The 25,513-nt window shown below is 43.9% G+C and overlaps 3 protein-coding genes across 5 annotated transcripts; 1 reads left to right on the forward strand and 2 right to left on the reverse strand.

The window, feature by feature from the left end:
* Window positions 1-1,124: 1,124 nt before the first annotated feature.
* LOC110489670 (G-protein coupled receptor 12-like) lies at window positions 1,125-8,549 on the reverse strand. Its single transcript, XM_021562424.2, has 2 exons — window positions 8,285-8,549; window positions 1,125-5,513 (listed from the first exon to the last, which is right to left on the reverse strand). Exons 1-2 carry the CDS (start codon window positions 8,401-8,403, stop codon window positions 4,484-4,486), a joined length of 1,149 nt encoding a protein of 382 aa, XP_021418099.2. The 5' UTR covers window positions 8,404-8,549; the 3' UTR covers window positions 1,125-4,483.
* A 3,551-nt stretch (window positions 8,550-12,100) lies between these two features.
* LOC110489668 (ubiquitin carboxyl-terminal hydrolase 12) lies at window positions 12,101-16,376 on the reverse strand. 2 transcript variants are annotated; one of them, XM_021562421.2, is made up of 9 exons: window positions 15,842-16,376; window positions 14,739-14,819; window positions 14,373-14,586; window positions 13,969-14,204; window positions 13,689-13,765; window positions 13,489-13,572; window positions 13,208-13,405; window positions 13,038-13,116; window positions 12,101-12,940 (listed from the first exon to the last, which is right to left on the reverse strand). In XM_021562421.2, the coding sequence occupies exons 1-9, from the start codon at window positions 15,887-15,889 to the stop codon at window positions 12,839-12,841; spliced, it is 1,119 nt and encodes a 372-aa protein (XP_021418096.1). In that variant the 5' UTR covers window positions 15,890-16,376; the 3' UTR covers window positions 12,101-12,838. The 2 variants fall into 2 exon arrangements, with proteins under 2 accessions (XP_021418096.1, XP_036799742.1); XM_036943847.1 differs by lacking the exon at window positions 15,842-16,376 and adding an exon at window positions 15,224-15,761.
* A 228-nt stretch (window positions 16,377-16,604) lies between these two features.
* On the forward strand, window positions 16,605-19,034 carry rl21 (60S ribosomal protein L21). Of its 2 annotated transcripts, none has more exon segments than NM_001160637.2 (6): window positions 16,605-16,643; window positions 17,403-17,481; window positions 17,680-17,741; window positions 17,866-17,978; window positions 18,447-18,597; window positions 18,910-19,032. In NM_001160637.2, coding segments are annotated over 5 exon segments (483 nt in total). In that variant the 5' UTR covers window positions 16,605-16,643; window positions 17,403-17,414; the 3' UTR covers window positions 19,000-19,032.
* Window positions 19,035-25,513: the final 6,479 nt, after the last annotated feature.

The raw sequence follows: 25,513 nt of genomic DNA on the forward strand, positions 1-25,513 counted from the left end.
GAGCTGTCAAAGGACACCAGAAACAAAATTGTAGACCTGCACCAGGCTGGGAAGACTGAATCTGCAATAGGTAAGCAGCTTGGTTTGAAGAAATCAACTGTGGGAGCAATTATTAGGAAATGGAAGACATACAAGACCACTGATAATCTCCCTCGATCTGGGGCTCCACGCAAGATCTCACCCCGTGGGGTCAAAATGATCACAAGAACGGTGAGCAAAAATCCCAGAACCACACGGGGGGACCTAGTGAATGACCTGCAGAGAGCTGGGACCAACGTAACAAAGCCTACCATCAGTAACACACTACGCCGCCAGGGACTCAAATCCTGCAGTGCCAGACGTGTCCCCCTGCTTAAGCCAGTACATGTCCAGGCCCGTCTGAAGTTTGCTAGAGAGCATTTGGATGATTCAGAAGAAGATTGGGAGAATGTCATATGGTCAGATGAAACCAAAATATAACTTTTTGGTAAAAACTCAACTTGTCGTGTTTGGAGGACAAAGAATGCTGAGTTGCATCCAAAGAACACCATACCTACTGTGAAGCATGGGGGTGGAAACATCATGCTTTGGGGCTGTTTTTCTGCAAAGGGACCAGGACGACTGATCCGTGTAAAGGAAAGAATGACTGGGGCCATGTATCGTGAGATTTTGAGTGAAAACCTCCTTCCATCAGCAAGGGCATTGAAGATGAAATGTGGCTGGGTCTTTCAGCATGACAATGATCCCAAACTCACCGCCCGGGCAACAAAGGAGTGGCTTCGTAAGAAGCATTTCAAGGTCCTGGAGTGGCCTAGCCAGTCTCCAGATCTCAACCCCATAGAAAATCTTTGGAGGGAGTTGAAAGTCCGTGTTGCCCAGCAACAGCCCCAAAACATCACTGCTCTAGAGGAGATCTGCATGGAGGAATGGGCCAAAATACCAGCAACAGTGTGTGAAAACCTTGTGAAGGCTTACAGAAAACGTTTGACCTCTGTCATTGCCAACAAAGGGTATATAACAAAGTATTGAGATAAACTTTTGTTATTGACCAAATACTTATTTTCCACCCTAATTTGCAAATAAATTCATAAAAAATCCTACAATGTGATTTTCTGGATTTTTTTTCTTCTCATTTTGTCTGTCATAGTTTAAGTGTACCTATGATGAAAATTACAGGCCTCTCTCATCTTCTTAAGTGGGAGAACTTGCACAATTGGTGGCTGACTAAATACTTTTTTGCCCCACTGTATGTTGTTTTTCTTCCAAAAAATAAAGTGCATTTCACATTTAACACAGAGTATACGTCTGCACAAGATGCTGTACTGTAGGGTCCCCTGCCCCACACATTCTGAAGCCCATAGAGGTGTTAAAAGACTTGTATTTAGCTCTGGATCGGGGTACCATACCCCCCAAACCACATTATTCACCCACAATGCTTGAAACCCCAACCACTGGCCACAGTAGAAATCCCTCCAACCACATCTTAGTTCAATATGACACTTTACGGTGCAATTACACTGCACAATAATAGTTTAACATTAGATGAATATGTATTCCTAACAGAGAAGTACTGTGTCAAACCCACACACGAGTGGTTCCTTTGTCTACTCAATAATGTGAAGCCCTTGTTTTCACCTATGAAAGCTCATCGTGAATCATGAAAGATTGACATTACTGTACATGAGAGAACATTCATCAAACAAGGTAGGCCCGGTTCCATTTCCGTCCCTAGCCCTTAGCTCATTGGTCTGGCAGATCCTCAAGGTTTGGGATAGGTGTAAGCAGTACTGTGACAGCACCATCTAACCCTCCAACAGGCTAATCTGCTAAGTAAAGTATATGCCATACTGCATTGACCTATCCAGACTTTGCAGATCTGCCTAAAGAAGGGGTTGGGATTGGGGGGAAGGGGCTAGGGATGGAAATGTACACAGACTGTAAAATTACAATAAAAGGGGGTCAAATTTGATGTCATTCTAATACGGTGCACCTGAGTCCCCCTTGGATCCTGCAGCAGGTAGCACCATACATGATGTCAGAACACCCCTATAATGATAAGCATGCTCTATTTACAGAATCTAATTGGTCAACAGAATGCCATACAAAATAAACAATCATTTCTTTACCAATTCATTCAGGAGAGGCTCTACAGCGCATTAAAATACAAGATACTTTGGATACATCATAATTCAGGCGAGACAACCCTGAGAAAAAAAAATAGCGACTTTCAATAAATATAACAAAATAGATTATTCTTCAAAGGTAAAGGAGAGTGTTTTCTTGGTATTATTGTTTGTCTGTGAAGAGCCACCAGAACCTGTGATAACGATATAAGTTATTTTTCCATCAGTCACGTGACGGCGTTGCCTTAACCCCTTACTACGGCTCAGAGTCAGCCGTTGCACATGTACACCATACAGTACCATCTTTGCTTCTACTATTCATTTAAACATATCCTTCTCTATTTCATTCCTGTGGTGGAATTTGTCACTTCTCTCAGAAGGTCACTTCTCTCAGAATGATAGGAAGACAAGCAGACAATTTCCTCTGAGGTCAAAGGGTCACACTGGAAGTAAGTCCTCAGAGCCACTGTCCCCATGGAGACAGATATACATGAGGTCTGTGCTGCTGATCACAAACCCCCATACAAGCCATAGAAATATAATGAATTCTATTTCTATGGTACACAGATCACACACACACTCAGGGGCCATGCAACTCAAATGCACAGAAACATTTTCCTTATTCACAGACGCTTAGGTTTACAACACTCAAAAACACGTCATAGGTTCACAAAGGCAGATGCAACTGAAAACGTGTAAGATATTTTCTTACCGAGTCCAATTTCATTCATTGTAAGATATTGAAGAAGACCATAGCCAGAGAATAGAGCAGGAGATTCAGAATAAAAAAAGGCAGTGACATTGTAATGACTAATGACAGAATACTGGGCAGTGGCAGTCAGTATCCTGTCCCATTCACATTTTCAAAAACAAAACACATAAGTCAAGATCTGATTTCCCATTTGGAGAAATCACATACAGCACAAGTCTTGGGAAGTTGAGTCCTTGTTTGGGCCTGGTGTATAAGGACTCTGCTAGGCATCGCAGAAGGGCTGTTGGTTGTTGTCGTCGTATATCATCATGCTGGAGGTGGTCATGTTACTGGGGAGAGGCTGTTATTGCTGACAGAGTATTTATATCGGTCCATGAAGTAACTAACACGTAGTTACTGCTGCGCGCTGATATGACGGGGTAGAATGAGGATCTGGAAGCGCTTAAGAACGTGTACCGTAAACTCACTCCACAGCTAGTGAAATATCACCGATGGAGCTACTGCCTTACATATTTTTCGATAGCTCAAATGGTTGGTACGTTGTCAAGGAGGGCGATCACGTGTGCTAGAAAAGTGGACGTCCTGGGTTCGATCGTGACTCGGTGTGAGCGAATCAGGAGAAATTGGCAAGCAGCGTGACGTATTTAAGGGTTAATGGTGCGTTTGGACAGGCATTTGGAGGGTTAATGGTGCGTTTGGACAGGCATTTGGAGGGTTAATGGTGCGTTTGGACAGGCATTTGGAGGGTTAATGGTGCGTTTGGACAGGCATTTGGAGGGTTAATGGTGCGTTTGGACAGGCATTTGGAGGGTTAATGGTGCGTTTGGACAGGCATTTGGAGGGTTAATGGTGCGTTTGGACAGGCATTTGGAGGGTTAATGGTGCGTTTGGACAGGCATTTGGAGGGTTAATGGTGCGTTTGGACAGGCATTTGGAGGGTTAATGGTGCGTTTGGACAGGCATTTGGAGGGTTAATGGTGCGTTTGGACAGGCATTTGGAGGGTTAATGGTGCGTGCTACAGGTATCTGGGGACTTTCCTTCCCGAGGCTGTTGTCACCTCAGAATGGAAAGCAAGCAGAACATCATAATAACCTACATTCTCACATGCTCGAGGGTGGGGGCTTTAAAGGCAAATAGGGAGAGATGAAGAGAAATAGGCTCCCGCTCTCCGCCTCCGCGGCTTTGTTTCTTTGCATGGAGTCTGTGTCGGACACACGGCACGCGGATCACAGAGCACCCAGGTTATTTTTAGCCTCCCGTGGTTATCTGTCTTTCAAGGCACGTTCAGAGTGCAGCAGCGAGACAAGGTGATTGAGCCCTCAGCCCGACTTCATCTTGTATGCATCTTGATAATCGCCCCACCTCTGTCATCCCTCACTCCACTTCTCCTCCTCTCTTCCTCCTTCTCTGTCCGTGTGACATCCTATCTTTTTGTACACACACACACAAGCCCTTTATCTGATGTGCGGAAAGTGGCACAATCTTTAATAATCTAATAATAATCTCTCAATCCTTCTGAGGAAAAAAGCCCACATCAGTAAAAGCGGCTAAAATGACTATGCACGCAGTCCGTCCTTTCCAGCCACCTGCCTGAGCCCAGGCTGCCTGTCTGCCTCCTCCCTCTGCCCAGGGCACCTCTCTCCTTCCCTCCCGGGACCTGTGTCTGGGTCAGACGTGGCTAGGGGTCCGGGCCCTGTGGGCCACCCTGGCCGGTATACAGCCACAACACACCAGCCACAGAGCCTTCTGGATGTCCTGGTTCCTGAAGGCATAGATCACTGGGTTGATGACTGAGTTGTAGGTGGCGGGCACCAGGGTGGCGTAGGTGTAGAGAGGTGGGTATGTGTAGTCGGCGACCAGTGAGTAGACGGTGAAGGGCATCCAGCAGGCGGCAAACGTCCCCAGGATGATGGCCAGCGTGGACACGCCATTCCTGGTTGTGACGTAGTGGGGCGAGGCGGACAGGAAGTGATGCTGCAAGGCGATCTGGTGGGCGTGGTGCATGACGATCTTACAGATCTGCACGTACAGCTGCAGCATGAGGCCGAACAGCAGGAGGAAGGATACGGACAGCACCGCCACGTTGTTCTTAGTCAGGGGGCGCACCACGCTGCACGTCGACTCCTCTGCCAGGCAGTTCACCCCTGTGATGGGCAGTAGGCCCAGACAGAGAGACAGGCCCCAGAGGAGGACCAGCATGGTGTAGGTGAAGGCGGCAGTGCGCTCTGAGTTGTAGGTCAGGGCGTAGTAGAGTGACAGGTAACGGTCTATGGTGATGGCCAGCAGGCTGAAGACGGAGGCTGAGAAAGAGGCCACCACCAGACCAACAGTCAGCAGCTGGGCCGAGTCAGACCTCAGCAGGTAGGCCAAGGTGAAGTGGAGCACCAGGCCCAGACCAGCCAGGAGGTCAGCCAGGGCCAGGCTGCCGATCAGCAGGAACATGGGGGCACGCAGAGCCGGGTTCTGCCAGATCACCAGTACAACCAGGGCATTTTCACAGGCGATGAGAGTCCCTGAGGAGCACAGCAAGATGTCCCAGGGATTGACCAGGAGAGGGGGCAGTGGGGGGAAGGAGCCCATAGGTGGGTAAGTGGCATTATCTGTGAATCCGTCTCTGCTGCTGGACCAGACAGTGGGGTCAGAGGTCAGCCAGCTGGGGGTGACTGATGCCTCGTAGTCGTTGCTCATTTTGGCCCGTCTGGAAACACACGCGCTATTATTATAAGAGATCACACACGCACACGTGAATCCATCCATACAAACACACACACACAAATAAACACACTATGTGAGATCACACACACACTCTTCATTTAAGAAGCCACACAGACATGAGGGAGTGAAGATCATACATTCATCGAGGACTTTAGTATCCTGGAATCCATCTACTCACACAAACATGCACATTCTACTTGTATCTTATTTATTTTGAAAAAGTATTCAGACCCCTTCCCCTTTTCCACATTTTGTTACATTACAGCCTTATTCTAAAATTAATACAAGTAAATGTTTTCCTCATCAATCTACACACAATTCACCATAATGACAAAACAAATGTTTGCAAATCTATCAACAATATATATATATATATATATATATATATCTTATTTACATCAGTATTCAGACCCTTTGCTTTGAGACTCAAAATTGAGCTCAGGTGCATCCTGTTTCCATTGATCATCCTTGAGATGTTTCTACAACTTTATTAGAGTCCACCTGAAGTAAATTTAATTGATTGGACATGATTTGGAAAGGCACACACCTTTCTATACAAGGTCCAACAGTTGACAGTGGATGTCAGAGCAAAAACCAATCCAAGAGGTTGAAAGAACTGTCCGTAGAGCTCCGAGACAGGATTGTGTCGAGGCACAGATCTGGGGAAGGGTACCAAAACATTTATGCAGCATTGAAGGTCCCCAAGAACTCAATGGCCTCCATCATACTAAAATGGAAGAAGTTTGGAACCACCAAGACTTCCTAGAACTGGTTGCCCAGGCTGAACTGAGCAATTGGGGGAGAAGGACCTTTGTCAGGGAAGTGACCAAGAACCCAATGTTCACTCTGGCAGAGCTCCAGAGTTCATCTGTGGAGATGGGAGAACCTTCCAGAAGGATATCCATCTCTGCAGCACTCCACCAAGCAGGCCTTTATGGTACAGTGTCCAGACGGAAGCCACTCCTCAGTAAAAGGCACATGATAGCCCTCTTGGAGTTTGCCAAAAGGTACCTAAAGGACTCTCTGACCACGAGAAACAAGATTCTCTGGTCTGATGAAACCAAGATTGAACTCTTTGGCCTGAATACCAAGCGTCACGTCTGGAGGAAACCTGGCACCATCCCTACGGTGAAGCATGGTGGTGGCAGCATCATGCTGTGGGGATGTTTTTCAGTGGCAGGGAGTCAGGATCGAGGGAAAGATGAACGGAGCAAAGTACAGTGAGACCCTTGATGAAAACCTGCTCCAGAGCTCTCAGGACCTCAGACTGGGATGAAGGTTCGCCTTCCAAAAGGACAATGACCCTAAGCACACAGCCAAGACAATGCAGGAGTGACTTCAGGACAAGTCTCTGAATGTCCTTCAGTGGCCTAGCCAGAGCCCAGACTTGATCCTGATCGCACATCTCTGGAAAGACCTGAAAACAGCTGTGCAGCGATGCTCCCCATCCAACCTGACAGAGCTTGAGAGGATCTCTAGAGAAGAATGGGAGAAACTCCCCAAATACAGGTGTTCCAAGCTTGTAGCGTCATACCCAAGAAGACTCGAGGCAGTAATCATTGCCAAAGGTTCTTCAACAAAGTACTGAGTCAATATGATACATTTGCAAACATTTCTAAAAACCAGTTTTTGCTTTTTCATTATGGGGTGTTGTGTGTAGATTCATGAGGAACAGTTTTTATTTAAGCCATTTTAGAATAAGGCTGTAACATAACAAAATGTGAAAAAGTCAAGGGGTCTGAATACTTTCCGAATGCACTGTAAATAACATCTCAAATGTATTGTGTCCTATCTGATACAAATTGAAACAACAACACACACTATAACTTGCCGTTGTGGTATGGAGTAGCCTTGTGGTGCTTACCAATAGGCTCCATATAAAGTCTAATTAAAAACTGTAAAAAATCATCAGTAAATGTATAATAAGTAAATAATAGGCCTAAATATGAAAATACAAACCATGTAATAGGAAGCCTAAAAGACATGCATCTTTACACTATGCACACATACAGTATATACAGGGATGTTATTGATAAGCCTGTCTTTACCAAACCTCTGATTGCCTGCACTCTTAGAAAAAAGAGTTCCAAAAGGATTCCTTGTCTGTCCCCAGGTAGAACCCTCTGTGGAAAGAACCAACATGGGTTCTTCAAAGGGTTCTCCTATGGGGACAGCCTAAGAACCGTTTTAGGTTCTAGATAGCACCTTTTTTCTAAGAGTGTGGGGACTGAAAGGTCTATCAATAACCTTCCAGGTGTTGTGCCGAAAATCTCCCCCCTGCCCGAATCGCCCCTTCTAATTTCCTTAATTTTGTGGCTAGTCAGGCGCGGGCGCTGAAGGGTGGGGGTGGGGGGGGGGAGCCAAACCGAAAACTGCAGACAAAAATGCTTTCTGCTACTAAGATCAGTGAAATGTAGACTAAACTGACAAAGGAGTGAAGAGCAGAAATCTCAACTAGCAAGCAAGTCGCATCAATGAAGAACGCGAAGAGGGGGGATGATTGTGGCAGGGGGGGATATTTCAGCACATCAACCGTACCGGTTATAACTCACACCACCAAGTGTCTGTTTTGCAATAACGCAAAAAAGACGCTTTCCGAATCCTGGTCCTTTGTAGCCCTCTCATACATTCTCATTAGTCTCACCACTAATGTTTTACCATCTATGGTTCTTCCAAATGCACTGCCAGGTTGCAGTAACAATAGCCCGCCCGTCCATTCATTCATCCATTCATCTACCGCTATCCACAGCCTACCTAGACTCTGATGTTCGGTCTAGGCAAAAGTGCGTCCTTGCTGTATTTCCATGATACGCAATTGATAACGTTGGCGGCAGGTGCGGTGCCTGGATCAGATGGAGATGCAGCAGTAGCATCGGGGGATGGGTCTTTGCTGCTCTGAGTCCCAAACGGGCCAGACTCGGAGACGGGTCCTGTTTGTTCAATAGGCTACCCCCTACCGGAAGAAGAGGCAGCAACAGCTCAATACCAGGACTTATCCGTATGTCTGCACGCACTGCCCAAGGACAGAGACAGATAGGAGTGTGGTGCGCAACTCTCTGCGTGTGTTCGTGAATGGCGTACCGGACACCCCTGTGGGTCATCGGTTTATTAAAACAAATATATATATATATATATATTATAAGAAATAATTTTGACAGTAACCCTCCAAAAAAGTATTCATAAACATTTTTAATTTCTATATGTAGCCTACTATGAAGCTAAGTATTTGTTTCTTGGGCTTCAAGAATGTGACTCATCAAAGTGCCTTAAGCTTTGGAAAACATATAGGCCTAATTGAACTGATTGAAAGTAAGGGGACATCCGTAAACAAATGCTGTCGTCAAGGCTACACTGGCGCCAGTGCAATAAGTGGAGTTTATGTTTTCAATGCGCATTTCAGACTGAGAGCATAATGCTTCGTTCTAAGGTAGTTCTTTATGAGTTTAGTTTAGAAAATGATCTCTCCGGAGAAGCGACAGTTAGAGAGATGGTTAAAAACAACTTGATTGCCAATGCAACATCAACAACTGGGCAGAATGGAGTGGTGGTTCAAATACAGCAATTCTGCAACATCTTTAATTGAGCCTCCCGCATTCTCCTTAACAACACCTGTTTCAACACGTCACATAAATCGATTAATTGTAGGCATATATGAACTTCTGGGACAGGTCGTCTGTATACTGGACAGCCAATACATTGGAAGATGCAAATATCAGCAGTCCTTTATCTCTGGTATATCTAGTCATGCATCATTCAAGACTACGTTTAAATTGTGTGCTGCTTAATGAACATATAATTCACAAATTAATGCCTCAGGAGGATTTAAGAAGACCAGGGGAGTATCTCAAGTTAGATTTTCATGAATTTACCTTGATTGCAGCCCATGTGTGTAGTTCAACAATAAATAGTGGCTAAATGTATGACTACGTTTTCCTCATTGTTAGACTATTTGATGTATAATTTGTATAAAAAATGTATAAATATAAGCTTAATGTCGGCTGAATAGTGTATAGATAGTAGGCTACACTGCGTAATGAAACAATCCATACTAAGCTAGTGTTTTGAGGGTGGACTGTAGTATTTGGCATTAATAGACGGGTTTTTGCTAAACAACTTTCTATCCAAGCTGGGAGGAGGCTCAAGGATGGCTCATGTCATATAGGTTCAGATAGGCTATACAGGACAGTTGAATAATTAGTATGCTTTGGATCGAACATTTATTTTACAATATGCAATGTTTGAATTTCCAACTTTAAAGATGAACTATGCAAAAAAAATAGTTAGCCTATTTTCAGATTATATGACAAAACAAGAGTTTCGTGTAGAGAATCGTTGTACCATCTAAACCGCTGTGAAATATATTTTCCAAAACCAAAATTGTATTTTCAGATGTTTCGAAGCTGGTGTACAAAACCGAAAGTAAAAGATGCAAAAGGTAACTTAAGCACAGGAAGCGTAGAAATAGCGCATGTAGACCAGATAACCTAGTGGTTAGCGCATTGGGTTAGTTACTGAACGGTTGCTGGATCGAATCTCCGAGCTGACGAGGGGAAAATCTGTCGTTCTGCCGCTGAGCGAGGCAGTTAACCCGCTGTTCCCCGTGCGCCGAAGAAGTGGATGTCGATTATGACAGCCCCCGCACCTCTCTTATTCAGATGTGTTGGGTTAAATGCGGAAGACACATGTCAGTTGAATGCATTCAGTTGTACAACTGTCTAGATATCCCCCTTTCCAGATCTACCGCTTCTTAGACTTGCTTTCAATGAGAATGACATATCTATAATTCACATTTCTATGTGAATTTGGTTGGTTGCCCAAAAAGTTACATATTGTGTAACAGTACAAATTTAGACCGTCCCCTCGCCCATACCCGGGCGCGAACTAGGGACCTTCTGCACACATCAACAGTCACCCTCGAAGCATCGTTACCCATCGCTCCACAAAAGCCGCGGCCCTTGCAGAGCAAGGGGAACTACTACTTCAAGGTCTCAGAGCAAGTGACGTCACTGATTGAAACGCTATTTAGCGCCCACGCTAACTAAGCTAGCCGTTTCACATCCGTTACACTTGCAGCTTTAATTACTGAACAATTAATTACATTTTTGACGTCAGCCAGCAGTCTAAATAATGGCAGCCTTGTGACACCTTGTATAGTTTTGTGAAATGTTAGGCTTAACGTGAGAAAATGAACTCTGACTTTGCAGGGGTCCATAGAAACTGCATTAGGCAAATGCCAGTGTCTTTCTCTTTTTTTAAGTGAAGGGACGGGTTATGGTTGGTTACCAGGGTGTGGTATCACCATTTCCATTTCCTGCAGATGTGTGAGACAGGGTTGGGGTTCATTCTGACTTGGGCTGCAAATTGCTCTTTAATTCTAATTCAATTGAATTTTAATTGGCCACACCCCAAAGTAAAAATATTTTTAATTGAATGAAAGGAAGTCGAATTTAATTAAATTAATTTTAATTTAAATTAATTATTCACCATAGTAATGTTTATTTTGACATCATGTAGCCTATGGTTACCAATACCATTTAGCATAAGGTTGAAACATTACCTTTTTTAAACTCATTAGTGGTCACATTCTAAGATCATGTTGGGGGTTGTCTATGATTATATTATTTAAATAATTTCCCAGAATGCATTAGATCAAACTGCAGTATGGAACGGAACACTAACATCTCATGACAAGGAAAAAAACACATTGAATTATAATCAAGATAGTATGCTATTTGAAATGGTATGTGTATTCATTGCATTAATAAGTGACATATCTTTTTGATAAGATTTGTCAAATGAGACTTTCATGTTTCACATCTCAGTTGAATTGTTTTGAATTAAATTCTACTTCCTACAATTCAAAATGAATTAATTTTAATTAATGATGTGGCCAGTGAAACTTTGCATCTGAAAGTCCAATATCTTGAAAATGTAACTGCTTACATGCAAAACATTTTGGGCCCATATCAACAGTGGACTAATGAAAATATGAACATATATTTTTTTATTTTCCCTTTAATTCATTTTCTTCAGTTCTATAATGATGGCATGTAGTTTTGATGTGGAGCGCTTCTCTCCACTTCCAAGCCCCCCGTGGATTGCTATTCTGGGCATGTCTACTCTAACTACAATCTGTGTCAGCCACCACCTCCTCCCAATTCTCATCCCTCCATCTTCTGTCTGCCCTTATCCCACTATTCCAAACCACTCTCGGTTTCTCTGTGCTCTAGGGCCTTCGCTTTCAATCAATAAAAGGAAATACATTTGCAATATATTCCCATTGAGTAATACACTCAGATCAGTGATAAAGTATTTATTCAGATGTCTCTATAGGTGGCTAGTCTCCTACAATGAGCTGCCCTAGCATAATCCAGCCCTGTTGTTGTTAAGGGAACAGTGGGTGGGCTAGGCTGCAGCATCATGACTGGGGGTGTGAATGGATTAAAAATAGACTGCTATTGTGCTGTTGCAGTATGAACCTATAGTGACCAGGTACAACCACTGAGGGGCAGTGCTGAGTATAGATGAGTCATCAGTGTGCAGCAGGAACCTGTTTGCGTTACACACACACACTATTTATTAGCTTTTATTAATTTTTCTTTAAAACAGAAAATGAACATTTCACAATGACCATTTCTCAAGCAAACCCTCACATAAACCTTTCCAACACCTACAAAAAGGTATCAAAAGTGCTCCATAGTGTCAATACATGTTCTTCTCAAGGTTTTACGTTTTTTCCTCCCTATGATAATATCATCTTATTCTTCTAATAATATTTATACAAATACCACATTTTGTACACGGTAGAAATACACGACCCAAACATCCCACACTTGGAACACTCGCCTCCACCCTCCTACTTCATGCAGTAAACTGGTCTACTCTGACTGGGCCCCAGCTAGGGAACAAAGCAGTGTTACAGTCTGAGGGAGTGTGCAGACGCCTGGCCGATATTACAACACATGAATCATTAAATACCCACTCACCCCACCCAAACACTCATGCTATAACTAACGCCTCATTCCCAAAACCTCTGTACAACCCTCATTAAACACCTTTCGAACTCACAAAACTTTGATACAACATCCACTGATCCTTTGACAAAACTCTCCCCTGTAGCTGCATCTCCAGCCTAAGTGACAGGGTGTGGGAGGGCAAGGGGGGGGGGGGACTGACTCCGAGGCTGAGCTGCAGTAGATCCATTTACACAGGTTTGAATGACACCTGTATGGTCCATTATTCCCACTGCTGAGGCACTGGGCTTTTCTCCTCCGCTCCAATGGGAGGCACTGTCCTCTCCAGGGCCAGTCAGTCTCTGGACTGGTAGAAGAGGATGTAGCCTGACTCAGAGTTCTTGGAGATCTCAGAGGTGAGGCCATAGAACTCCTCTATGGCCTGGGCGTCTATCTTCTGCAGAGGGAAGGAGAGACAACATGGATCAGTGGGTTCGCACAAAACAAAAGGGCGCACACATGTATGTTCTCCCACACACACACGACTAGCTTACCTCTACAATGTCGTCATCAAACAGCAGCCAGAAGTCGTGACTCTTCACAATGGCGATGTAGTGTCCTCGGTTTGGGCCACTGAAAACAAGACAATGCAGTCATGGACACACTCACACTCTTTATGGTCAGTTTGGATACTTTTAGACAACCTTGTAGACACAATACTGACCTCCCACAATGCACCACGACAGCGACCAGGTCGTAGAGTCTCTCAGGATTGGTTGCGTCTCCTGAGGTGTTGAAGAGGCGGAGCTCCAGAGGGAAGACGACGCGATAGGACAGCTTGGTGTAGCGCTGCAGCTGCTCCATGTACTTAAACCTCTTCAGGTGTAGAGCCAGGATCATAGGCAGCTTCTTCACACGCATCCTGGGGGCGCACACACAATACCTTATAGTAGCGATAAAAACTTAGCAAAGAATACTTATGTCCACAACACTGCCAACACTGACCTTTTGTGTGCCTCCTGTTTGCTTCTACATTCTTCACAGTAGTACTTATACTCACTGCAGAGAGTCTCTGTGTTACTAAACCCCCTGGAGGGAGCGAAGGAGAGAGAGATCATGGTACTTGGAGTCACATGGAGAAAGGAGCAATACACAGGTCATTCAGTATGTAATGTGTTATTGTAGTTAGGTGTTGTAGATGTTACCTGAGACAGTGTGTGATGGAGGTGTTCTGTTCCACGTCCACTGACAGGTCCAGGAAGTCTTCATCTTTGCTGCTGATCTGTAGGGAGAAAACAACAGCAACAACAACCTGTGATGACTAGAGCCAGACAAAAACATCATTCAATCTATCTTCATGCCAACAGAACTTGAGCCTGCCTTCTCTCCACAGCGTATCACAGACAAGTATTGCATCCTGCTGACCACAACAACAACAGAGACATCAGTAGTTGACATGGGGAGTCAGACTCAGACGGTAGGTACCGTTTCGCAGGTGAGGCAGCGGGTCTCGTTGGTGAGGGTTCCCTGGAAGATCTCATGGACCCAAGTGGAGGGGGGCGGGGTGTTGCTGTTGTGGTTCTGGGAGTCGAGCGAGCCATTGGCTAGACGGCCGTTGGTCTTGTCCTGCTTCCTCTCCTCCTGCAGCAGGTCAGCAATGGTGTTGAGCAGGTAGTTCAGGAACTCATGGGCATCCTGTTGCATGTAGTTGTCGAACAGCTCTGCAGGGGTAGAGGATAGGGGGAGGGAACAGTGGAGAAATAGGAGTGTGTCAACCTCATCCCTCTTACTCCTGCTGTAAAAAGGTCTACACCCACAACATTTTCAACCATCCACTTCTTTCTCTATCTCCCCCCTCCTGAACGGCAAGCATACTACAGCCCTCTCACCATTCTCCTTGCGTAGGCGCGTGATGAACTTCTTGGGTGGTATGACTCCCACCTTCCTCTTCTGGTTGGCGATACTGTGGAACAGGTCGGCCAGGCAGGTCAGCAGGTTCTCCTTACGTCGGGGCTGGCTGCGGTAGGCCAGGATCTTCTCCCGGAATGGACGGCAAAAGTACAGAGCCTGCAGCACCGAGTTACAGTAGCAGGTGTTCCCAAACTGCATAGAGGGGGAAATACATGAGGAATACAGAGAGTGAGGCTGAGAGCTGGATGCACACCGATTTTAACCATCTATATGAAGAAGGCACATGTGATCTGTAACACAGATTATGCAGACATGTGCATGTGAACTACGGCACTCTCACTTACGTTGACCAAGCCGAAGTAGTGCTCGTTGACAGGGAACTGCTCTGAGCCAATCTCTTTCTCCAGAGCGGAGGCATTGGCGCCCTGGAACACAGAAACAAAGTGCTGATATTTTTTAGCATAGGTCTATGTGAGTGTGTATCAATGCTATTTCATATCCAATGCCAATGGCCGTCAGTGGGAGTGCCATTCTTAGATAATGGAACATGACTGACATAAGCAGCTGTGCAAATGCACTGCAAACAGGATTTCCTGAGTAGACCTACATGGCCAGAGGTTGGTTATGAACACAAAAAATAAAATAAACAAAAACCCAATGCATTGTCCAAATGAATGACGTCTGACAAGTTTGCCACACTAAGGGGTTAGCAAGACACGGAACAACATGTCTGTCTTGTCTAGCAATCTAACGCGCAGCTGATCATGTAGTCATCCACTGTGTTCCAGAAACAGCTCGAAGTGGCTTGGTTTTCAGGACGATAACTCACTGTATCATCCATCAGTCACAACATTGTGTCACCGTAGTTAACTAAAACTAGCTATCTGGAAAGTTTGCTACCTAAATTATTATTGACATCCAGGAAAAGTACAGGTGTGAGCAAATGCATTTTCCAATTGTGACCATAAATTAACTATGGTGGTTGTGTCCAAATGCCTTGACACCCACACTGTTTTACTGCTAAATGAATGTGTAAGCTAAACGCGGTAACCACAGCGGTGCTGAAGCCGCAGAACTATGCGGTGCGGTCAGTAGGTCACATTGTGGGCGGATATGAGCACAGCATTTGATTTATTGTTTTCGCTAATTAAATGTAAGATCATACATAAACAGCTAATATATAACAATGTAGACCTACGCTACGATATTAACGTAGCAATCATAGATAGCTAGACTAACTAAAGAACGTGAAACGAAAACAAGATTGTCGTGTCAGTGAAGCTACTTAGCTAACGTTAGCTAGCTAAGAAAAGTGACTGGGTAGCAACGGGAAAGTAGAAGATTTTAACCATCTTCCCTGCCACGCAATATAGACACAACACAACCGCGGTTGTCATGCCATCCTCACATCACTTTACATTTGTGTAGTAGATGCCATTTTACTCACCATGGTACAAAAAGAGGCAAATTTGGAAACTGTCATTAGGATTTCCATTCGCCCAGCGCCATCTTCCACCCAATCACCGCGCGGAGGCGAGGAGGACCCTCATGAGGGCCCACTGCTGGACTGGCGATGCGAGCTCCGCTTGGTCTTAGCGCCGTGTTAAAAAATATCCATCCGATGTCCATGTTCTGTGGCGTACATTATATGAAACGCACACATATGCCCACACGTGCAATTCCTGACACAGCTGTGTAGAGATTGACGACTGTAAATCAATGTCAAACCAGAGTCAAGCTCACTGAATCTTTGATCAAGTTTTGAAAACGATTTTGAAAAAGTCTAATTTACTTGTGTAGCTAGCTAGAGTATATAGCTAGTTATATAGCTAGCAATCTGCCACGGTCAGCAGTTCATACATAAAATATTTCGATTAGGCACAAGTACAACAACATATGCATTTCTCCCAATAATTTTGCAAACAAAAGTTGTAGCTAGCTATCAGATGAGTCGTTTCCCACACAGTTAGTTCACTGACATGACGCTTCACAGTGCGTCAACACTCCAATAGGAAGTAAATATTATCTGATCTGAAATCATCATTTTACCCAACCCCGGTGTGAGTTTAGGCATTAGGGTATAAAATCAACACTGACATTAGATCAGCGTAAAGAGGACAAATCCATTCGACAATTGTATTTTTGTTCAGGCAATATGAAGGCACTCCTGAATTCTATTTCAGAAGGAGGAGTTTCGGGGCCTTCAATCTCTCTTTCCGCTGTACCCGCCATCTTGCGAGCAAACGGGGGTAAGATGTGTTCCGTTTTACAGCCCGTGAAAGCATAAAATCTCGTTTTAAATGTATGTAAAGACATTGATATAAGTGTGTTAAAGCATACTCTACATTTGAGGCCAGAAATAATCCATTAACGAACGTCTGTATGGCATATATTGGCATGATGAATGAATGAGGTAGCAGCGTGGCTTCACATGTGGGCCTAGCCACTGCAGTGTACGCTAAATTAGCCGGCTTTTAGGGATTTAAAATGGCATAGCCAGACAGCAAGTATGTCACGAACCGTAAAATAACAACTGTCACGTTGAAACAAAGTTATCTTGTCAATCAGGGGAAATGAAGCTCTATCGGTTTTGGATAGTTTGCGAGCTAATTAACTGTAGCTAGCTCTGTGTCATAAATCTTGTATTTTGACGTTGCCATATTTGAAATGTCCCCTTGTAATTTTAAATTATTAACGTTAATGTTAGAGTAGCTAAGCTACCGGTGTGTAGATTTTCTTTGCATTTAAGTTAACTTTGTCAACAGATTGCAGTTGTCAGGTGACGGTTAGTCAGACCAGGGTATTGTAAGCTAACTAGCTAAATGTCATAGAGAAAATGTAATTACGTGACTTGACTAATTACGTGACTTGACTAATTACGTGACTTGACTAAATCAGTCTACATAATTCTCAGCCACCCTTGTAACCTTACATTTTTACAGCCACTGTAATAAATAATTTATACTTTGCCATTGGGTTTCTCTGACATTTGAATATCCATGTTCCAGTAATCAGGCATCATGACCAACACAAGAGGCAAGAGGAGGGGGACGAGGTACATGTTCAGCCGTGCCTTCCGCAAGCATGGTGAGTTCATATCAAAACGACTGAAGATCTGTTGGAATGCCTTAGGTCTCTTTTTAAGTTATTTAAAATAAATAACTCTGGGCTAGGGGTGTTTCTGGCATGAATCCACACTGGCGTAGCCTTCATGAATTACTCTTGAGTCCATCTTAGAATGTCGTTTTGTTTGGCTGTGTATAATATATGTGCTTTGTTCCTCAGGCCCCATTCCCTTGTCTACATACATGCGTATTTACAGGAAGGGAGATATCGTTGACATCAAGGTAGGCTTTGTTCCACCTTTCTGAGTGTTTACTGGTAGTGACTGCACTTACAATGAATGAGTTATGTTTTTCTCTTTGGACTTCCCCCAAGCAGAATTCTTACGATTGTGAATGTCTCTTCCAGGGTACAGGTACCATCCAGAAAGGAATGCCTCACAAGTGCTACCACGGCAAGACAGGTAGAGTCTACAACGTAACCCAACATGCTGTTGGCATCATTGTCAACAAGCAGGTCAAGTAAGTACAATGTGTGGAGGGGTATGTCAAATTGTCACTATCCGTGTCCTTTCCAGCTTGGCCATGGGATGTTCTTATATTGAAGTTGCATTTGATATCTTTGTAAGAGAAGGTTTATGTTTGCAGAAGTCTGTCGCATCTGAACCCCATCTTCACTTTGAAACCAGGGCTGACCTAAGTGGTCATTCACTTGGGGGACAGTATTTGTCCTTCAGCACCCGGCCAAGTACTTACTGTATGTTTGAACTAGGGTTGTTGGAGACTCCTTTTTTATTTAAAAAAAAAAAAAAAAAATTATACAGATTATTTCACCATTCATTGGAAGTGTAATGTTTTCTGTTAAGTCAGGATGTCAATTGCTTTGTTTACATGTCATAGGTAAGTGACCAGTAGCCTTTTGTATGTTTTGCAGGCAACGTCTCTGAATTTAATTTCCGAGCTGAAAGCTATGTCCCCTTCTCTCTGTAGGGGTAAGATCCTGGCCAAGAGGATCAATGTGCGTATTGAGCATGTGAAGCACTCTAAGAGCAGGGACAGCTTCCTGCAGCGTGTCAAGGAGAACGAGAAGAGGAAGGTGGAGGCCAAGCAGAAGGGCACCTGGGTGGAACTGAAACGCCAGGTATGGAGAGCACATTTACCTGGGCCATTAGCAGTAATGTTGAAATGCTCTAAGTGTCCTGTACACCCTCCAGGACCATGTTTGTTGGTCACTATTCTACATAAACAGTCCAGATTGAAGATATAAAATGAACATTAATGCTGATCTAGTGGAATGTTGCGTAAATACAGTTCTGTTGCTTGGTTGACGCATTCTGTAATGTTAATTCATCCATGTCATTATTTCTAATACATAGTCCTTTGAATTGTTTGTATTTGAAGTAGTGACATCTCATCTAAACTTATGTCCTTTCCTCCTGGTCTTCCCCTGCAGCCCACGGCTCCTCGTGACGCCCGCTTCGTCAGCACCAAGGGCAACGAACCCCAGCTGCTGGAGCCCATCCCTTATGAGTTCATGGCATAACTGTGCTGACCAAAATAAAAAATGTTTATACACAATGATTTGTGTGGACCTGAGTCTCTTATGCATGGATGCATTACACCATGGCTTAGTCATTATTACTGCATGTCAATGACTGGGAGAGAAAGTGGGAAGATGGAGTGTTTAGTTATAATGTAGAGTCTAACCAGGGAGATCAATGTTGCTGCTGTCGTTCAGTGATGATTCTTCTCCATTGATCAGAGTGAAGTGAAATGCTATTTCACTGGCGAGCACAACAGTCTCAAAGTACACTAAGAATACTACACTTGAGTTACCCAATCCCAAAAATGTACATGTGTAGGCAATTGCTTGCCCAAAATAAAGCAGACAATCTGGGGTATATTGAGTAGAATAGCTTGGACATGTCAATGTACAAGGCAGACCTGATTTGTGCCAAATTCTCAATCTATTTACACCATTTTGAACTTTGCACCCTGTTCAATGTTCCCCTTGAATGTCTGTTGGAATGACAGTCAGTCCAGCAGAGGGCAATGTGCACCAGGATAAGTGCCTTGTTACTTAAGCTTATGAGCTCTGATGGGCTGCTTTGGTTTTCAATGTGAGAAATTACATTCCCGTGACTGAATACCCAGGTACCTTTAAGCATGCTGATGAACAGATACTGGGATTATATTTCCAGAGAAAGCAATGCACTAAACGGTGATTGTGTCCTAGATGACTCCACTCTTGGAAGATGTCTCAGGGAGAGAGATCCAAAATAAAACATTTACAGATCACACATGCATATTTCACACCTGTAGATGTGAAATAGGACAAATTTAAGCACCTTCCACATGAGTAGAGAACACTGATTTGACAGTTTGAGCACCAAATGTCCTTCAAGTACAATCACACCATTCGCTGAGAATCAATAGAGTATACATTGCATGCATTGTTCTTCAGGTGTTACATCTTTCTGGTTATGTGACCATGCAGTCACACTGTTGTGTGTGTGTTGTGTTCTGCAGTTTTTGTGTGTGACTGTGTACTCTGTGATTGGTGTGTGTAGTGACCACCCCTGTCGTATCTTGACGTGTGCTGTTTAATCAGTGGAGGCTGAATGGCTGACTGGATATCTGACAAACACTGTATGTTATCTCATCCCACCTCAGTACTTTACCCAATATTTACCCCAATTAGGACCAGTTTCCTGAGATGGTAGCAGCAGCTGGAAAGGTTATAGTAGTGTAGAGAGGAAGAGCACAAACTGACTCTCGAGTGTTTAAAAAATGTTCAGGTATAATGAGGCATATTGTGAATTTAAGATATGACAATTTATCACTTTACTTTTTGAAATGTCCACTACAAATGGCATTTCTTGATAACAACTCACTGAACTAGTCCTGAGATATTTGTTTACTAGAAACAATTTGAATATCAAACTCACAAAAATTGTAAGTCATAATTACACACTTTTTTAAAAAAATGTACTAATTTTGACTCCAGATATTTTTTTAAGAACCAGGAAAATATAGTGGTCAATATCACAACCCCACGCGTGATATCATTGAAAATGATATCATAGAACGTCTTTCCAAAAGGACAACCGGACTTAATACAGTGGCATGTATGGCCTCAGAGATACGGACTTAATACAGTGTCATGTATGGCCTCAGAGATACGGACTTAATACAGTGGTATGTATGGCCTCAGAGATACGGACTTAATACAGTGGTATGTATGGCCTCAGAGATACGGACTTAATACAGTGTCATGTATGGCCTCAGAGATACGGACTTAATACAGTGGTATGTATGGCCTCAGAGATACGGACTTAATACAGTGTCATGTATGGCCTCAGAGATACGGACTTAATACAGTGGTATGTATGGCCTCAGAGATACGGACTTAATACAGTGGTATGTATGGCCTCAGAGATACGGACTTAATACAGTGGCATGTATGGCCTCAGAGATACAGACTTAATACAGTGGTATGTATGGCCTCAGAGATACGGACTTAATACAGTGGTATGTATGGCCTCAGAGATACGGACTTAATACAGTGGTATGTATGGCCTCAGAGATACGGACTTAATACAGTGGTATGTATGGCCTCAGAGATACGGACTTAATACAGTGGTATGTATGGCCTCAGAGATACGGACTTAATACAGTGTCATGTATGGCCTCAGAGATACGGACTTAATACAGTGGCATGTATGGCCTCAGAGATACGGACTTAATACAGTGGCATGTATGGCCTCAGAGATACGGACTTAATACAGTGGTATGTAAGGCCTCAGAGATACGGACTTAATACAGTGGCATGTATGGCCTCAGAGATACGGACTTAATACAGTGGTATGTATGGCCTCAGAGATACGGACTTAATACAGTGTCATGTATGGCCTCAGAGATACGGACTTAATACAGTGGTATGTATGGCCTCAGAGATACGGACTTAATACAGTGGCATGTATGGCCTCAGAGATACGGACTTAATACAGTGGCATGTATGGCCTCAGAGATACGGACTTAATACAGTGGTATGTATGGCCTCAGAGATACGGACTTAATACAGTGTCATGTATGGCCTCAGAGATACGGACTTAATACAGTGGTATGTATGGCCTCAGAGATACGGACTTAATACAGTGGTATGTATGGCCTCAGAGATACGGACTTAATACAGTGGTATGTATGGCCTCAGAGATACGGACTTAATACAGTGGTATGTATGGCCTCAGAGATACGGACTTAATACAGTGGTATGTATGGCCTCAGAGATACGGACTTAATACAGTGTCATGTATGGCCTCAGAGATACGGACTTAATACAGTGGCATGTATGGCCTCAGAGATACGGACTTAATACAGTGGCATGTATGGCCTCAGAGATACGGACTTAATACAGTGGTATGTATGGCCTCAGAGATACGGACTTAATACAGTGGTATGTATGGCCTCAGAGATACGGACTTAATACAGTGGTATGTATGGCCTCAGAAATACGGACTTAATACAGTGGTATGTATGGCCTCAGAGATACGGACTTAATACAGTGGTATGTATGGCCTCAGAGATACGGACTTAATACAGTGGTATGTATGGCCTCAGAGATACGGACTTAATACAGTGGTATGTATGGCCTCAGAGATACGGACTTAATACAGTGGTATGTATGGCCTCAGAGATACGGACTTAATACAGTGGTATGTATGGCCTTAGAGATACGGACTTAATACAGTGGTATGTATGGCCTCAGAGATACGGACTTAATACAGTGGTATGTATGGCCTCAGAGATACGGACTTAATACAGTGGTATGTATGGCCTCAGAGATACGGACTTAATACAGTGGCATGTATGGCCTCAGAGATACGGACTTAATACAGTGGCATGTATGGCCTCAGAGATACGGACTTAATACAGTGGTATGTATGGCCTCAGAGATACGGACTTAATACAGTGGCATGTATGGCCTCAGAGATACGGACTTAATACAGTGTCATGTATGGCCTCAGAGATACGGACTTAATACAGTGGTATGTATGGCCTCAGAGATACGGACTTAATACAGTGGCATGTATGGCCTCAGAGATACGGACTTAATACAGTGGTATGTATGGCCTCAGAGATACGGACTTAATACAGTGTCATGTATGGCCTCAGAGATACGGACTTAATACAGTGGTATGTATGGCCTCAGAGATACGGACTTAATACAGTGGCATGTATGGCCTCAGAGATACGGACTTAATACAGTGGCATGTATGGCCTCAGAGATACGGACTTAATACAGTGTCATGTATGGCCTCAGAGATACAGACTTAAAACAAATGTCCACTAGAGAACAAAAATAAATTGCTGGGTCTCGGGAGGCAGTATAACCCTCTGTTATCCTTAGCTGTCTCCCTAAGGGCAGAAGGTACAGACACCTGCCTTATCAAACTGGTGTAATAAGTCTCCAACAAGCTGAACGAACACAAGCTGGTGTTACACATGAACCCAAAATCAATGTGATCAATCAGCAAGGCACATCCAAATCCCTGCTTATTGATCAATATAGACTACATTGAGGCCTGGGTGTTGTACAGATAACAGTATGGTGTTGGGACCTACTGTTTCACCTATCTTTCTTTCCTCGTAGTGATATCAGTCCTGCCAGATAGAATATACAAGGATATGACAAATAGTGTGAGAGAAATAAGGAAACTTCCAGAAACTGTGGGCTTGTATTACTATCCATGTGGGTACTGCAAATCCCCACAAGGATACTAAAACAAGGAACATTCTCCCTCATGGGGACATTTCACAGGTCCCCACGAGGACAAAGGCTATTTTAGGTTTAAGGGTTAGGTTTAGTGTTAGTGTTACGTGAAATAGGATTTTGATTGGAAATACATGTTATGTCCCCACAAGAATAGTCAAACATATGCTGTGTGTGTGAATCTGCTGTCACAGACAGAACAGGCCTTCATCTGGAGCGCTGACTCATGGGAGTTACTGATTGAAGGAGGAAAAAGTAAACAGTCTGAGAGACAGTGAGTGAGGAGAGAGAGAGCGTGGAACGGGACTTGTGTGTAAAAGCAGTGGATTACTATGTGCTCCTTAATCACACACATTTGACATACAGATTGAGGCTGTCAACTCAGCCATCAGCCCAGAGCAGCCATATCGACCCTGTCTGTCACATATTAACCACACAAACACACACCACTGGTGAACAGTGGAGAGCAGAAGCCTCACAAACACACACCACTGGTGGACGGTGGAGAGCAGAAGCCTCACAAACACACACCACTGGTGAACAGTGGAGAGCAGAAGCCTCACAAACACACACCACTGGTGAACAGTGGAGAGCAGAAGCCTCACAAACACACACCACTGGTGGACGGTGGAGAGCAGAAGCCTCACAAACACACACCACTGGTGGACGGTGGAGAGCAGAAGCCTCACAAACACACACCACTGGTGAACAGTGGAGAGCAGAAGCCTCACAAACACACACCACTGGTGAACAGTGGAGAGCAGAAGCCTCACAAACACACACCACTGGTGAACAGTGGAGAGCAGAGGCCTCACAAACACACACCACTGGTGGACGGTGGAGAGCAGAAGCCTCACAAACACACACCACTGGTGAACAGTGGAGAGCAGAGGCCTCACAAACACACACCACTGGTGAACAGTGGAGAGCAGAAGCCATATGGGATGATATATCAACAGACATCAGACTGTGACTCTCTCTTCCAATTCACAATGATTTCATGTTCTCTCAACCCTGCTAATTTCATCTCTCTCAGTTCTCTTTCTTTGATTCTGGCCTGATTACACATAATGCACTGTATGCATCTAGGTGATAGTGGACAGATAGGGTCTTTCTTCCACCTTCACTTGCCAGGAGTGGTTATCAGTGTAGACCATGGTCATACACAGATACAGACCCCTGTCAGTGAAGGGATTGGGACAGTCGGGGACCAGACGTGGAGGTGGAAAGGCTGATAACGATGGCGGCCGACAGAGGCCGGGTGACCTGAAGCGTGGAGGGAGCAGAGGTACCGCCCTAGGGTTCTCAATACGCCTCATTCAGAGAAGCCATTCTAAGATTTCACACCAGATCATGGTACGTGAATGGTAGTTGGTCTCTAGTCGTTAGGTAATGTACACACCACATTGGATTGAAGATTTTCTATTTTGTTTTCTGATTTGTGTCAAGCTTTCCTGAATTCACAACTAAAGTATCCTTGTGGAAACATAGTATACTGTTAATCCAATTAAGTCTAAATAAAGAGCAGTGTCATAGAATTGGGAGTGGGTTGAACTGTCAACAGGATTGGAGGAGTCAGGTTTGAAGAGCATCACATTGGGACAGAGCAGGAGAATGAAGACTGGGTTGTGACTAAATCACACCTATCATAGAACAATATGGAGGAGGTTGATAAGATCACGATTAGGGCTATAAATGTAACGGGTATGTGAAGACTGGAGACAGACAGTCGCTCAGCTCAGACTACAATCGCGCGCACACACACACCACAGACAGAAGATAGCGATGCATAGTGTCAGGAGCCTGCATGACAGTTTTAAAGCCTACAATCAATCAGAGACAGGCAAGCTCAAAGACCTGAATTGCAACAACTGCTGTTCAGTAAAAATGATCAATGACTAGTCTAGTCTATTGAATTCACCAATAACAGTTAGGACTAATCTAGGTCTTGGATATAAGAGCCAGAAACCCAATCACATCCATTTGCAAGAGGCTATATTGCCTCAATCTCAAGCAGTAGCCTATTTCATAGTAGGCCATGAATGTAAGTTTAAAGCTGCAATATGTAACTTTTTGGATGACACATAGAAATGTGGGTTATAAATCTGTCAATCTCATTGAAAGCAAGTCTAAGAAGTGGTAGAGCTGTTCTCTGTGTGCTATTTCTGTCTTGTACTTTCAATTCTGTACACCAGCTTCAAACAGTTGAAAGTACAATATTTTGGGTTCTATAAAATATATTTCACAGCAGTTTAGACGGTACAATGGTTCTCTACACCATGCT

The sequence above is a fragment of the Oncorhynchus mykiss genome, chromosome 15 (assembly GCF_013265735.2).
Source record: "Oncorhynchus mykiss isolate Arlee chromosome 15, USDA_OmykA_1.1, whole genome shotgun sequence".
NCBI lineage: Eukaryota > Metazoa > Chordata > Actinopteri > Salmoniformes > Salmonidae > Oncorhynchus > Oncorhynchus mykiss.